At 39.5% G+C, this 16,300-nt stretch overlaps 1 protein-coding gene and 1 long non-coding RNA gene across 3 annotated transcripts in view; both read left to right on the top strand.

Annotated features, from left to right (window-relative positions):
* TERT (telomerase reverse transcriptase) overlaps window positions 1–14,576 on the top strand; it is a 31,891-nt gene extending 17,315 nt beyond the window's left edge. Inside the window, exons 9-17 of one of the 2 annotated variants that reach the window (XR_011092816.1) lie at window positions 836–949; window positions 1,530–1,601; window positions 5,857–6,042; window positions 7,341–7,467; window positions 7,792–7,853; window positions 9,841–9,965; window positions 10,309–10,446; window positions 10,844–11,002; window positions 14,078–14,576. Coding sequence is in view for 1 of the 2 variants with exons in the window: in XM_068671211.1 (XP_068527312.1) it covers window positions 836–949; window positions 1,530–1,601; window positions 5,857–6,042; window positions 7,341–7,467; window positions 7,792–7,853; window positions 9,841–9,965; window positions 10,309–10,446; window positions 14,078–14,181 (928 nt within the window). In the remaining variant the exon portion in view is untranslated. The remainder of the gene's footprint in view (window positions 1–835; window positions 950–1,529; window positions 1,602–5,856; window positions 6,043–7,340; window positions 7,468–7,791; window positions 7,854–9,840; window positions 9,966–10,308; window positions 10,447–10,843; window positions 11,003–14,077) is intronic. The other variant, XM_068671211.1, reaches the window with a different exon arrangement.
* Window positions 14,577–14,925: 349 nt separating this feature from the next.
* Window positions 14,926–16,289, top strand: LOC137850797 (uncharacterized). Its single transcript, XR_011092818.1, has 3 exons — window positions 14,926–15,831; window positions 16,015–16,044; window positions 16,161–16,289. It is a non-coding gene; the product is annotated as an uncharacterized lncRNA (long non-coding RNA).
* The last annotated feature ends 11 nt before the right edge of the window (window positions 16,290–16,300 follow it).

Genomic DNA, 16,300 nt, shown 5'->3' with positions numbered 1-16,300 from the left:
GATTTATTTATAAAATACAATACATATATACATGTATACACACACACACAAAGAATCTTTTCCATGGCCAGATCATGCTATGCTGGTATAAGTCAAGAATAAGCACCTCAAACAGCCTGACTTTAATTATATCATATAGTTTAAACATTCTTATTCTGACTTCTGTGTCTGAAAGAACTTTTTAAAGAAAACTTAGCAGGCTTTGATAGTGATAAACACTTATTTTTAAATTCAATTGAGATGTCTATTGCTTGTAAGAAAAGCTAGAACTTCTCCATATCAAAATCTACCAGAATTTAATTCCTGTTGTAGGTGTACATTGAGCTTCAGTCTGTGGATTTTTAGTGAGTACTTACTAAGAGCTGTTTGGATAATAATTAAAAATATAGTTTGAAAGATTTGTACAAGAAAAGTAAAGTACACAACAAGAATGTTTGTTTTGAAGCTATGAAATAAATGACAAAAAGAGTTAAAAAGCTTAGATGAGGTGTGGCACCGCAGCTTCTTTTTATAAAGGAGAAAAGGCTTTGTGGTTTGAGATCAGTTGTAAATTCCTTTCATTTAATGACAATTGTCTACTGGACTTTGTTAATAAGAAAGAAAAATGTGCTTTAGTTGGTTTTTGTTTGTTTTCCTACTGCTAAACTTAACTTTTAGAGCCATATCTAGATTCTTAGAGGAAAGAAAAAAAAAATTAGGTCAGGTTAACTAACAAGCTTTCAGCATATTTATTATTGAAATATATGTTATACTTGAAAAAAATAATGTTTAATGGCTATTGAAATCTTTTTGTTGCATGTTCTGATTCTTTTTTTTTTCTTTTATTCTTTTGTAGTTACTACTTACAGTGCTCTGGAATTCCACAGGGCTCCCTTTTATCAACCTTGCTTTGTAGCTTGTGCTATGGAGACATGGAAAACAAATTATTCAGTGGGGTACAGAAGGATGGGTAGGAAGATTTGGATGCTCTTTGTATGCTCTGTTCTAGTAGCGCATAATGTACAGTGTGTATATATGCTACACATTTTCTCTCAAGTTTAATTTTGAATTTCAAGGATTTCCAGCTCCATCAGGAGTGTGGTGCACATAAAGATCTGTGCTGCTTTGGTGTAATTGCTGCTGTTTTGTGGGGGAATTTTTGTGTTTATTCATAAGATTGGAAAGGAAAGAGGTGAAAAAAGTTTTCCTAGATCTGTGGGTGGGAGACTTATAAAGAGCACAGCATTTAGGAATGGTGTAAAGGCACCTTGTTAGAAGCCCCTGTGTGGCTCTTAGTACATCCAGTCTGTGCTGGAAATTCCTGTCATGTTTCATGTAGCTTGCCCATTTGCTTTCTTTTTTTTATATTTTTTTTTTTTTTTAGGGAAGGAGCAAAACTGAGAATTTCTTTATAAGGTCTGCTTTTGGAAATCATATTAACCTCTATGTTTGTATTAATTAAAATGGGCAAATAATTTCTCTGAAGAGTACAACAGATTTGGAAGGATTACATATCCAAAACTTTAATGCCATTTTCTTCTTGATTGCAGAGTCCTGATCCGTCTCATTGATGACTTTTTGCTGGTTACACCACATTTAACGCATGCAAGAACTTTTCTAAGGTATGCTATTAATGACATTCTTTAAAGTAATAAGCATTAACATCTTATGGGTCGTTCACATTGATCTCCTTTATACATGCCTGTACATATAGGTATATTTTTGGTCTTTTTTTGTTGATTTAACTAAAAACCTGTTGCAGTTCAAATGGTTGGAGATTTCTACTGGGATTTTAATTCTGGACCTAGCTGCTGACTGAAGGAACTTAAGAAAATCTTCGCATCTGCAGTGCAGTCAGTTGCTTCCTGCTTTTCATAGTCAGAAGGATGCAGCTTTGTGATCACCTGTAAGGCGATGGGGGAAATCGCAGGTACCAATTGCTACTACAACGGTGCACCGACAGCAATATCGCACCAACCGAATCTCCCTGATTCCCATCCATGAGTTGGTTCACCGACTGGAGAGTCAGGGAGTAATCAGCAAGACTCGCTCACCCTTTAATAGTCCTATATGGCCAGTACGAAAGTCTAATGGCGAGTGGAGGCTAACAGTGGACTATCGAGGCCTGAATGAAGTCACGCCACCACTGAGTGCTGCAGTGCCGGACATGCTAGAACTTCAGTACAAACTAGAGTCAAAGGCAGCCAAGTGGTACGCCACAATTGATATTGCTAATGCATTTTTCTCCATCCCTTTGGCAGCAGCATGCAGGCCGCAGTTTGCTTTCACTTGGAGGGGCATCCAATACACCTGGAATCGGCTGCCCCAGGGGTGGAAACACAGCCCTACCATTTGCCATGGACTGATCCAGTCTGCACTGGAGCAAGGGGGAGCCCCTGAGCACCTTCAGTACATTGACGACATCCTCGTGTGGGGCAACACAGCAGAAGTTTTTGAGAAAGGGAAGAAAATAATCCAAATTCTCCTGAAAGCTGGTTTTGCCATTAAACAGAGCAAGGTCAAGGGGCCTGCACAGGAAATCCAGTTCTTGGGGGTAAAATGGCAGGATGGACGTCGCCATATTCCAATGGATGTGATCAATAAAATAACAGCAATGTCTCCGCCAACTAGCAAAAAAGAAACGCAAGCTTTCCTAGGCCTCGTGGGATTCTGGAGAATGCATGTGCCCGGCTATAGTCAGCTTGTGAATCCTCTATATCGAGTGACTCGAAAGAGAAACTATTTTGAGTGGGGCCCTGAGCAACAACAGGCATTTGAACAAATCAAACACGAAATAGCTCGTGCAGTAGCCCTTGGGCCTGTCCGTACTGGACCAGCTGTGCAAAATATACTGTACACTGCAGCTGGGGAGCATGGCCTCACCTGGAGCCTTTGGCAGAAAACTCCAGAAGAAACTCGAGGCCGACCTCTGGGCTTCTGGAGTTGGGGCTATCGAGGATCAGAAGCCAATTACACCCCAACTGAAAAAGAAATACAGCATATGAGGGTGTTCGAGCTGCTTCAGAAGTTGTGGGTACAGAGGCACAGCTCCTCTTGGCACCGCGGCTACCTGTGTTACATTGGATGTTCAAAGAGAAAATTCCCACTACACACCATGCAACTGATGCTACATGGAGTAAGTGGATAGCGCTAATTACACAGCGGGCTCGAATGGGAAAACCCAATTGCCCAGGAATCCTGGAAGAGATTATGGACTGGCCGGAAGGCAGCGATTTCGGAGTGCCAACAGAAGAGGTAACCCGTGCTGAAGAGGCACCACCATACAATGAGTTGCCAGAAGACAGAAAGCGGTATGCGTTGTTTACTGACGGATCCTGCCGTGTGATAGGGAGCCATCGGAAATGGAAAGCTGCTGTGTGGAATCCCATGTGACGAGTTGTGGAGGCCATGGAAGGGGAAGGTGAGTCGAGTCAGTATGCAGAAGTAAAAGCCATACAACTAGCCCTAGATATCGCTGAAAGAGAAAATTGGCCAGTGTTGTATCTTTATACTGACTCATGGATGGTGGCAAATGCTCTGTGGGGGTGGCTGCAGCAATGGAAAGAGAGCAACTGGCAGCGCAGAGGTAAACCTATCTGTGCTGCTACCCTGTGGCAAGATATTGCTGCCTGGGTAGAAAACCTGGATGTTAAAGTACGTCATGTAGATGCCTACATGCCCAAGAGTCGCGCTACTGTAGAACATCGGAACAATGAAGAAGAGGATAGAGCTTCGAAAATTGAAGTGGCTCAGGTGGACCTAGACTGGGAAACGTAAGGGTGAGCTGTGTGTAGCTCGATGGGCCCAGGAAACATCAGGACATCTGGGGAGGGATGCCACTTACAGATGGGCTCGTGATCGAGGGGTGGACTTGACCATTGAGGCCATCACACAGGTTACCCATGAGTGTGAGACCTGTGCTGCAATCAAGAAAGCCGTGAAGGTAAAATCTCCCTGGAACAGGGGGAGATGGCTAGGGTTTCAATATGGTGAGGCCTGGCAAATTGACTATATTGGACCACTTCCAAAAACCCGCCAAGGCAAACGGTACATACTCACCATGGTAGAAGCAACTACTGGGTGGCTGCAAACATACCCTGTAAACCATGCCACAGCCCGAAACACTATCTTGGGCCTGGAAAGACAAGTATTGTGGCGTCATGGTACACCAGAGAGAATTGAGTCTGACAACGGGAGTCATTTCCGAAACAATCTTGTTACCTCCTGGGCAAAGAGGCATGGTATTGAGTGGGTGTACCACATCACTTATCACCCACAAGCCTCTGGGAAGGCTGAGAGGTACAATGGACTGTTAAAGACTATGTTACAAGCATTAGGTGCTGGGACATGGAAACAATGGGACGCAAATCTACCAGAGGCCACTTGGCTAGTTAACAATAGGGGGTCTGACAGCCATGCTGGTCCTGCCGAAACAAAACCCCTACACACTGTGAAAGGAGCTAAAGTTCCCGTAGTGCATGTAGGAAGGTGGATGGGGAAGGCACTGTGGGTTGCTCCTGCCTCGGGAAAAGGCAAACCCACTCGTGGGATTGTCTTCGCCCAAGGACCAGGGTATACCTGGTGGGTCATGCAAAAGAATGGGGATATCAAGTGTGTGCCTCAAGGAGATTTGACATTGAGAGAAAACTAATCTGTAATCTAAGTTATATGTTGTAGGAAGATGCTGTAGGATCAATGACAGGTCAATGTTGCAAGGAGCTGGGCAGTGCAACAAGGACTTGAGCTAAGCTGGTGCTCGTGTCCAGACATCCAACTCCACCTGCCTTGAGTGGCCACTTTGGCAGATGAAGACCTAATCATCAACAGTTCTTATGAACATTTTCTAAGAAAGACCTATGGAATGAGAAGATACATCTGCCTATTAATTCTGTCCTGTTAAATCCTTGTCCTATTTAAGGACAAGGATTATTCATGTCCTGTTTAAGGACAAGGAATAATGATGAGGATGCTTGTATGCTAAAGTATGGGGATCTGAGTGTGACACAAATGTTATAGAATAAGGGGTGGAGGTTGTAACGGGTCTGGCTGGAATGTTAACTTTCCTGGCAGCAGCCCATACAGTGCTGCACTCTGTACTTGTAGCTGGAACAGCAGTGTTATCACACCAGTGTTGTGTCTACTGCTGAGCAGCAGTGGCACAGTATTGGGCTTTTCTCTAACCCTCCTAGGGGATGGGCAAAAAGTGAGGAGAGAAACATCAGTAGGGCAGCTGACCTAAACCAATCAAAGGGATATTCCATACCATGTGGTGTCACACTCAGCAATAAAAGGGGGAAACAGGAAGAAGAGGGGAGGGGTGGGCTCTCGTTGGGAAAACGTTGGTCCTCCTCTCAACACCGGCTGCGTGCGTTGAGGCCTTGCTTCAAGGACGTGGTCAATCATCTCTCATTTGTGGGAAGTAGAGAGTAATTTCTTTCCTCTGCACTTCCATATAGCCTTCATTTATTTTGTTTGTTTGTTTTCCTCCCTTCTTTTTATTTTCCCTTTTCCCCTCCCTTTTCCCCTTTCCCTTTTTATTTCCCCTTAGTTAAATTGTTTAGTTCATGGTAGTCTTTATTTAATTATTATAATTATTTCCGTTTAATTAAGTTATCCTTATCTCAACCCGTGAGTTGTTCTTTGCTTTACTTCTCCCCCTCCTCATCTAAAGGAGGGGGAGTGAGAGCGGTTGTGGGGTTTAGCTGCCCAGCACGGTAAAACCACCACAGCTGGTCATGTTTCTCTTTATTCTTGGCTTCCTGTCCTTTCATGCAAGGCTGTTTGCATCATGCTGGGGGGATTTGTTTGTAGATTTTTTTGGTTTTGTTTGTTTTTTTCTTTGTCAGGGCTTAGGCTAACTGCCTGTATTCGTTTTAGGACTCTAGCAATGGGCATTCCTGAGTATGGCTTTTTGATAAACCCCAAAAAGACAGTGGTGAATTTTTCTGTTGACGATATCCCAGAATGTTCCGAATTTAAACAGCTGCCAAACTGTCGTTTGATCCCATGGTGTGGCTTATTATTGGATACACAGACACTTGAGGTTTACTGCGATTACTCCAGGTAAATAGTTGTATATTCGAGTATCAGTGTCTTATACACAGTGCAAGAAATACGGGAGTGTGTTGTGAGTAGTGTAGTTGAATTCACTGCAAAATAAACTTTACAATTCTGTTTCTTATACAACAGCTTAAATGTTTTATTTTGCTGTACAGCCTGTTACTTTCTTCATTCCATCCTGGTGGAATGCATGTAAAAAGTAACCTCATCGAATGCGATGCAGCTCTCCAGCGGACAGAAGTCATACACCGTATGGTGACTGCATGGTTTCTGAGAAATTCTGTTTGATCACCTCAGTTCAGCTTCTTTCACCATTATGCACGAGCACACTTAGTGTTCTGGACTTCTGATATTTTATGTACCTTACTAAAAATAGTAGTATTACATGAACTACATGATTGATTGTGACCAATTTTTTATACACCAGAGGGATAAGTAATCCTTTCAGCACCAGAACGTTTTTTCCTCTGATGTATTTCAGATGTTAGTGTAAGAGAGAAGTAACCTGTCTTTAAACTGGCGACCTTGAGTATATACACGAGGAAGTCTGACTGAACCAGCATAAAACTCAGGATGGGAGAATGTTTGCTGCTGAAAAGCTCTATAGACCATTTTTACAGACTGCTGGTGTTAGACATTTCTTAAAGATGGACAGTAGTAAAGAGCTGTTTAAACTGAATGATAATATTGTTATGATGTTGACCGTTTTTAATATAAACAGCCTGTGAATATGCTTAAGTGAGGAATTAAGAGGACGTTTTTCATTGCCCAAGTGGTGAAGTTCTTCAGTAGTCTTCCAAAAAGTTTAACAGGATACTGAAGCTGTTTCTTAGAAAGGTCTCCTTGGTTTTGATAAGCTCAACATAAGTAAGCGGAACACAGGTTGTTGGGCAAAGGTAAACTGAGCCAGCTTCCAGCCTAAACTCTGGTATTTCATGGATCACCGAGTATTACCTGGTTATTGCTGTAGTCAGTAATAATGGTGTGGCTAGACCACGTCTTTTAGAAATAAAACCAGTTTAAAAAACCAGTTTAACAAACAACCCATGACCCTTAATTGATTTTTATTTTAAATAACAAGGCAATTTTTTCTTCACTGAAGTAATTCCCTAGATAATAGACTTAATGCCACAATGTCCAGTCTGTTTCTAGTTTGGATTTTGTTATAGTCATCCTTTTGCGGTTGGCTCATTGATTACCCGACAATTTCTGTAAGATGAGAAGTTAAATGAGTCTCATTTCACAGAATTTAATTTAGTCTGTTAGCCTATGGAGTCTAATTATTTTCTCTTTTTTTCTAGCTATTCCTGTACTTCTATCAGATCAAGTCTTTCCTTCAATTCAAACAGAACAGCTGGGAAAAACATGAAACACAAATTGCTTGCAGTCCTTAAACTGAAATGCCATGGCTTGTTTCTCGATTTACAGGTGGGACTATAGAAGTGAATGTTTGGAAATATTTTCATCAGTGATAAAGACCATTAAAGTGCTTTGAGTTCTGACCCAAGAGTTGATTTTGAAAGATTATACACGTAATTTGGAAGTCTTGGAATCATCTAACATATGGGGTCTCAGTACCTTCCAGAACTGAGCGCTCTGTGCTGAGGCTGTTGTTGCTTAAGTACATCATAAACATTATGGAAGTGTATTGCATAAAATGTTTTCCTCTAGATTTCTGTCATCTTTTGCTATTGAACAAATAATACGGTAACACAAAAATATTCCCATGGCTCTATTTCTGTTCTGTTCTAGATCAATAGCCTTAAAACAGTTTTCATTAACGTCTACAAGATATTTTTACTTCAGGCTTACAGGTAGGTCGCTGTGTTTTGTGAATGTTTCTTGACACCCTCCTGACACATAGAGGAGCTATGGACTAGCAAAATGTATGCCATGAAAATGTGCAGTGGTAAATGTAGTAGTAGGTCACACTATTCTTGTCTCAGGACTGTTCTTACATAATATAAGATTCAGGTAGAGGATTATATTTGTATGCGTGTTTAAGTGACATTTCACTAAATGAGTTTTCAGTGTCCCAGGATATTTACAGCTGATCTCAAGAAGAACAGTTTGTTTTGCCCCAGGAAGATGATAAGAAGCCATATTACTTATAAACCAATTTATATTTAGAACTTCTTATCTGTGAAAATCATACTGAACTTCGACCTATATAGCTCTGCCTTAAGTGAAGTTTCGTCCTTACAAGTTAATTGCAGTTTCTTAGATGTTGATAATGCCTTAATTACTTCTTAGCTGATAAAAATGTTGTTGGCTTTTGTGAGCTTTTCTTGACTGGCAGAGGAAATGAATGCTTTGAACTAGGATGAAGGGAAAGAAATCACAATTGATAAGCAGGTTGGGAGAAAACAGTCATCTCTGTGTGTCAAAAACTTTTCAGTGGCTGCTCCAACTGAGATAGGAGAATCCCTGGACTAAAAAGTAGCATAAAGATCAAGTAGTGAAGTAGTGCCCTGCTTCACAGGCTTAAATCCCTTTATTTAGACTCTTTCTGGTGGATGCTTATGTTGTTGCCATGAGATCGTTATGCTCTAAATCTTTTTTTTTTTTTGGTTAAACACAACCCTGTTGGTGACAACAGGAGGTAATAGGCTTGTGTTTATACTGTTTTCTGATTGAATTTAAGCCTGTTATCGCTTCTGAATGCCAAACAATGAAAAAGTCAGTTTCTTGTTTCCTCTGATTTGTGACTGAAGAGTTAGTCCATTAAGAATTATTGTTCATTGTTTTACCACACACAAAAAAAAAAAGAAGAGGTGTTTCTCTCTTCACAAACATGTTGCTCTTTTGCTAGGCTTGTACTTGTTAGGAAGTGACACTTTAGTTTTGTTCTTAAAGACAGCTTGGTCTGCATTACCCCCCCATCCATATCATTATTATGTCCAAGACGTGTAATAGGGCTTATCTTGTGAAGTAATACTTTAAAATCTTTTTAACACTTCTGTTTTGACTGATACAAGATTTTCTAAGCTGTTGCACATGATTAAAGTTAATTCTGTTTGCTGTTATGGTGACAAACTAACAAAGGTCTTTACCTTAGTATACCTTTGCAAAACCATCTGCCATTCTAACAGTGTGGCACAGTGCAGTTCATCCTTTAAATATTTGCAAGTAAACACTTCAAATCCTAAGCATTTGAGGATTTCTTTTGCTGTGTTAATTTAATAAATTACCTGAGTATATACATTGTTGAGTAATTCCAAAAAGATAAGCTGTTGTATTTATTCAAAATATTCCATGTAGGCCAACGGTTTTAAAATATGCCCAAACTAAGGGGTAAGGGAGCAATACAATTAATTTCCATAGAATTAATTTCAAAATAGACAAGTGTGAGTATACTGATCTATGGTACACTAAATCATTTGGAAGTCTGTTTTCGTGAAGAACAGAATTTGGTGGTGGTGGTTTTGTTTTTCCTTCCTCCCCTTCCTCTCTCAAATTGTGTGTGTGTTCACTGGCAGAGTGATTTGTGGTAGTGGAACTGGTGAGGAAGTGAGTTTAACTTTTCCTCCACATAAGACAATCATTGTGTTGAGAAGATAATTCTGTTACTGAAAGAGGTGACTTAACCTCTTGTTTCAGCACAGAATTTACAAACAAACATCTTAAGCATGTGACACTCCAGGGATTTGTATATAGGAGATGTTTCATATGCTAACAATGTTGGTTTGGCTAAAGGCCATTTGCTGCTTTTAAATGTTGTATAGTGCCTAAGGTACATGGTCATAATTTCATTTGAAATTGGAAATGACTTGTGATTAAACAGGCTGTTTTTGCAAACAGGTTCCATGCCTGTGTTATTCAACTTCCATTCAACCAGAAAGTTAGGAACAATCCTGATTTCTTCCTCAGAGTCATCGCTGAGAATGCATCGTGCTGCTATTCTATGCTAAAAGCTAAAAATCCAGGTACGGTATGTTAATTGCAGTGAAGTGGCTTATTGTTTTTAAAGATAAATAAATAGCCTTGAATGTGTATCCTGGTCGTTTCATTCTGAGATAAAGATCAATAGCGAAAAATATATAGTGCATAATAGGGATCACAAAACATTTTTTTTTTAACTACGCTTTCTAAAGATAATAAATTCTTTCAGTTTTTAGTCCTCTGCTGACCTAGCACACTTCATTGACTGCATGTGCTTTTAGTAAATAAACAACAACAACAAAACTTTCTTTTTATAGAAAGAAGGGGGAGGGTCAGACATATTTCTGAATACACATAATTTTCAGTATCTTCCTGTTCTGTCTCTAGGGTTTACTTTAGGTAACAGAGGTGCATCTGGCATGTTCCCTTCTGAGGCAGCAGAGTGGCTCTGCTATCATGCCTTCACTGTCAAACTGTCAAACCACAAAGTTGTTTACAAATGCTTGCTTAAGCCCCTGAAGTTCTGTAAGTATTCCGTTGTTTTTACAGTTTAAATGTGGTTGATTAATTGTACTAAAACTTGTGATCTAATGGATTTTTAAGTTTTCTTATAGCAAAATGTTGTTCTAAAATGCACAGTAACAAGCTTGCTGATCTTAATGAAATCTATTACTTTTAAATATGCAGGTTATTTTGGTATGTTTTTGTTACGATGTTCTAGAGCCTTAAGGGGCAGCTGCTGTTACTTGGTGCCCATCGAGTTTGTACAGTTCAAAAATCTTAATACGACTGGGTAGATCTTATTCTCAGCAGGCTTAATTAAATGAAATACAAAGGTTCAGATTTATTTATTTATTTTTTTAAATGTAGATTAACTCCAACAAAATTTACTCTCATGATGTAAACTCTTACCCCTAAAAAGGTCACTGGGGATGCTTTAAAACAGAAGCACTTGCTGTGCTCTGTCACATGGTCACAGTGCTGGCAAATCTCTGACCCTTTACATGGTGAAAGAAGTTGTCTCTGTGCCTGGCCTCTGAGCAACTCCATCTCCTTGACTAGTTCTGTAGCCTGTACCCAGGTGAGCCACAGAAATAATGCAACTTTCAATTCTAAGATATTAAAAGTGAACATCAGAAGCTTTTTGTGAAGCAGTCAGTACTGCAGGTACAGCCACTGCTCCAGACCATCTCAGCACTGACTATAATTCTCACTCTAAGACATTGCTTGGGCATTTCCTTCCTGTATCAAAGACCTGTGGGGAAGCCTGAATGCACACAGGCTTGGTTTTGGTGGAACAATGTGACAAAGAAGAAACTGGAACGTTCACAGGAAACAAGCTGATGGCTGGGACTGTACCTGGCATGTTCCTGGCAGCTATTGATGTCTCCTCTGCACTCTGTTTGGAGCAGTTCTAACCTAAGAAGGGAAAGCTCACCATCTATCACCATCACTCCTCTGGCAGTGAGAATTGCCCTTGCAGAAATTAAATGACCTTATTTCTTAAATTCCTGGAGAGAGCTATTTAATGTACTTGCTGAGTGTTGTGGAGGCGGAGCAGGAAAGGTTCAAAGGCAAGTGGAAAGTTAGGGATGGCATTCTTAAGAGTAATTTCCACCTGTTCTTCCATAAATCTGACATTCTCCAAGGCTGAACCTGTTTTTCACATCCTTAATGTCAAAACAACTCTGTATCTACAAGGCACAGTTTCTTTTGGAAATACCAGACTTTAAGTATGCTGCTGAAAGGGTTCAGAGATTTTTTCCAAATAGCTTCCTAAACAGATAGTGGGTTGTGAGCTGGTTTTACTATGAACCTTGTAAGATGGAAACTTGCTGTGATCAGTCAGCAGATCACTGGGGCCCAGGTAACTTGTCTGCCAACTCTGAGGAGTCTCCCTTTGCTTATAGCCCCCTGGGGTCTTGCCTGTTCTTCCAGTAGCCCTGTTCCACCTTCTAAGCAGCAAGGGTTTGTACACTGCTTGGTGAAACACTTCTGTAGTTGCTGTTTATATGAAAAGCCCTCAGAAGAGCTACTGCGTAACTGGGCAGGAGGGCTGCTGTTTGGGGGTCAGCTTGTCATGCAGCTTGAATACTTCCGTACCAGTGACTGCAAATTGAGTGGTGCTTTGACCAGGTATTTATTTGCTTCCCACCTTCCTTCTCCCGTCCTTGAAGAGCAGGTTGAGGTTTCAAACTTTTTTTTTTAAATAATTGAGAAGGCACCCGATGATGAGTAGTAGGGAGGGTGAGGCATCAGCGTGTTGGTACTGCAAAGGTGTACAAAGATGCCTTGTGATCTGTGGTGATAAGGCATAGCTTAATCTTGATGTGAATGTACATCTTTATCTCTTTGTCTCTGAGAACTCTGATCATAGGTTAAAGGCTTGTTTTTCACTCACCTGAGTGTACATGTTGTTTATATTTCTATACTTTTCCAAATGAGTTTATTAAGATACTGAATGTCCTGGAACCCACTAAAAATCCACTTGAAAAGACATTGATGGGTAGCTTTCTGCTCAAGTCTCACAGGTTAGTTTTGTTTTGCCTACATCAGATTTATTTCTGCGTAACGTTGTTATTGTGATCAGAACATCAGGCTGTAAAGACATTTGGAGCTAAGCATAGTATAGAAATACTAGAGCTAATTTTAAACACCGTGTTTTAAAGTTTGTCTTACTTTTGGAAAGCAGGCAGCATGTGTGGATTTCAGAGGAGCCGTGACAGCACAGTCACTGGTTCTCAGGTGCCTTCCTCTAAGGTGAAGCTAGTTCAGTATCTCTGTTTGGCACAGAGCTGCAGCACGGAGATAACTAAGGCTGGTAATAGCACCTGTGCTGACTGAACAACTACAAATTTTGATGTCATTTTTGGAGTTGTATCAGCCTTATAAAACATACAGCACCTGTGAGACCGTGTCAATGGATGGAAATTGATATACACTTAATTTTTTACTTGTGTCCCTGCACATGCATTTCCATTATTCTCCTTGGCAATCAATATCGAGCTTACGGGTTTTTGGGAGGAGGTTTTTCCCCGGGTTCCAAAACCTGTTAAATATCAACATCAGTGACTTATCAGTACAAGTTGTCGTCATTCTTCAGAGTTAAGCACTTAAAACATAGTTACTGTTTAACATCCCTCCTATTATTACCAGTTGGGAAAGGAGCAAGAGTCTTTTCTTTTCATGATAAGATAGGAATACGTAATCTATCTCCTTTCTAAATACAGAGCAAATGTTTATTGAGCACTTCTGCCTTTCTGCACCATTGACAATTTCACCAACCGTTTAGGTAACGGACCTAAACCAGGATTGCTAGGTTGCTAGGATTTTGTATGTTCTTTCTAATCTTTAAAAAGTCTTTTTTTATTGTCTTTACTTCTATTGACTGTAGACTTCAATGATCTTCTCTATTTCAAAACTGTTATGTACTGTTGTAAAAAATTTATTCCTGATTTAAAAGCCTTGTTTAGTCTCCAAAATCTTCCACCTTAAGTGCAGCTTCCCAGTTAACATATCTGGTCTTACGAGGGAACATAGGGGGAGAATCTCTGTGGTCACTGTTAGAGGAACAGGTGCTTTCTCCATGATTTTATTTTATTTTTTCCTCTTTTTACATATGTCAGCTCAAAACATAGGCTACTTTGGTGCTGTATCTGAAAGTAGAGGAAAAAAAAAAAAACAGTTTGGGAATACCTTCCTCCTGTAGATACACATTAACAGCTAGATAATGACCTGTCCTTTGTCATGAGCATTGTTTAAAATAGGGTCTTTCAGACTAACACTTCTTTGATGGAAGATATTTTTGGTGGATATAGTTGTTGAGTAATTGGTCTTGTACTTTTCAAAAAAAAATAAATAAAATTAGATACAAGCAAGTGTTCTAATGACATAATAGGAGGAATTTACTCCTTGGTTTTCCGTAGTATGTTAATGTTTTAATGAATGATTTTTAACCTTTTTATTTACTAGCAGTTATCTGCCTTGTTTAAGGGCAGAAGAAGAAGAGCACATCTTACTATGGCCTTTTTATCTTTGTATTCCAACTTTTCTATTGGATTGAGTTCGTATTCATTTCATGACTTACTAGCATTTTGCCTAAGAAAAACCTGTAGTTACCTGCATTAGTAATGTATTATTTCTGACCTTCTTGTAGGTATGATGCAGCTATTCCGGAAGATCCCAAAGGATACTAAGGCACTACTGAAGACAGTGACAGAACCATCTATTTGTAAAGATTTCAAATCTATCCTGGACTGATAAAGGTTTATTTCATAATCCTTCCAGGTTTAAAAATAAATGCTGTGTTTTTAGATGACTTTTCTGTAGTTTATTTTGGTAGAGTGGATTGAAAGCAAGTTTACTGGGAAACTGTGTTTTTCTCAGATACCAGACAACAGCTTTAAAAGAGTAGATTATTTTGCTAATTCCTTTGTGTTTGGGTTTTCCTGTAAGCTCATAGGCTGGTTGAAGTACAGCCTGTGAATGCGTCTTGGTTTCCCTCAGTAATTTCCATCTTTTTGATGAAGATATCTTTAAGTTGTCTGTAAAAACAGATTGACTTTGTTTATTGAGTATTGTTCCTGAAGAACTGTTTTTTGCTGCTGTGTTGCAGACTATTTTATAATAAACTGTCTGGGTAGTTGCAAAATTCATGTTTGTCTCCAGTACCTTTATTTTGTAGTAATCTTCAACATATCCAACCTTGTTCCTCCTCCCGGTTGTTCTGTGTCCTGAAAGATACTTATTGGCACAGGGCAAGTGCATTTTATGGCAATGCCTGGCAAGATGTACAGATTAGAGACTTTAGGCTTTGGAGAGCACAACAAGTACATTCCAAAATTTCTACATCTAATCTGGTTACGTATAATATGTAATCTATTTTGAGAGCTTGCTGATATTTTAATGCAGTGATGAATTTATAACTACAAAACCAAGAGGAGTCAGACTTATTGATTAGATAATAGAAGAGTAATTTGCTCAGTATATTTGTATTTCCTGTTCTTCATTTAGGCTTATCTTTCACTCCGTAATGCTACTGAAGTACTGTCTAGCCCTGATTTTGGTGTGTTGTGCAGGGCTGACTTTTGCCCGGTGACTGCTCTCTCAAGCCCGCACGTGTGTTTTTTGTTTGTTTTTTTTTCTCCTCCAGGCTTGCATGTTGAATTTGCAATGTTATAATGAGAGCCATTTTATTATGATAATTCGTAAAGAAATCTGTAAAGGGTAATGCTTGCAAATTTCTGAGCCAATGTTTGCCTTCCCCTGTAAATGCACGCTAAGTCATCATTTTTAAGCAGTAGGTGATGTTTCTGAAGGCTGTAAACAGCTGCAAATACTATTTAGAAATCACTATTTCATTTTAAAATGTTGTCCAGTTAAGAAGGCAATGGAAATCAGTGCTGAAACTAGTATGTATTTAGTACATGGTAAATCTGGAAAGTTGAAGGAATGATGGTAGTTTGTACTGGAAACGTACTTGCTGCTACAAGGATATGGGGGAAAAAATACTTGTGAGCACATATTTAAGGAATAAATATAACAGAGAGCATTAAATCTATGTTATTGCTAAAATGAATGGTCTCTACTGCATGAAGGGTAAAAATATTCCATAGAGCTGCTTCTGTAATGAACAGTTTTAACAGAAATAGTGCAATATATTATGATGGTAAAATATTTTCTAATTGATTGGTAGCAAGTTAGTATGTTAAACAGCAACTGCTGACAGGAAACATTTTGATGGATTGAGTAACTTGAAGTAACTTGAGCCTGGAAGTATTAAAAGCACTTGGTGAGGAGCGTTCTGAACCTGTGATGTGAATTTTCAACAGTCATTGGAAGGCTGGGGAAAAGTCAGAAGACTTGAGGAGTGGGAGAAAGGCTGAGATTTTTTTCAATATTTAGGAAAAGGTAAGTAGATAGATTAAGAGCTAAAGTGCCCAGTGTAACTGCATTGTGCAACCTGTGCTCTGAGTCAGGTTGCCGGAGGCTTTTTCAGCCACTTTGGGGAGGAAGAATAATTTTTTTTTTTTGACATAAACCCCTCGTTCTTCCATCCAATGTATCTTCCTTCCCTCTGCTTCCTACTGTGAGAGGATTATGGACTATGAATTTCAATTTGAGGTAGGTATGAAATTTTGCAATGTGGGGAACGCTAGTATCCCAGAAGGAATATGCTATTCTCTCTGAATTCTCCTCCTATCAATTTTAGGTTAATTTGGATGCTTTCTCATTTCTAGTGCTCTTGAAATTCACCTTCTGATGCTTTTTTCGGGTAATAAATACTTGAGGTATGTATTATACAAATATAGCCTTAGGGCTATGGACTCTGCTTAAGGCTGAACCTTGCAATTTCTGTTACCGTGTCCCTTACAAACGT

Source organism: Anas acuta, chromosome 2 (genome assembly GCF_963932015.1).
Source record: "Anas acuta chromosome 2, bAnaAcu1.1, whole genome shotgun sequence".
In the NCBI taxonomy this organism is placed as follows: Eukaryota; Metazoa; Chordata; class Aves; order Anseriformes; family Anatidae; genus Anas; species Anas acuta.
This window is presented reverse-complemented; position numbering and strand designations above follow the sequence as displayed.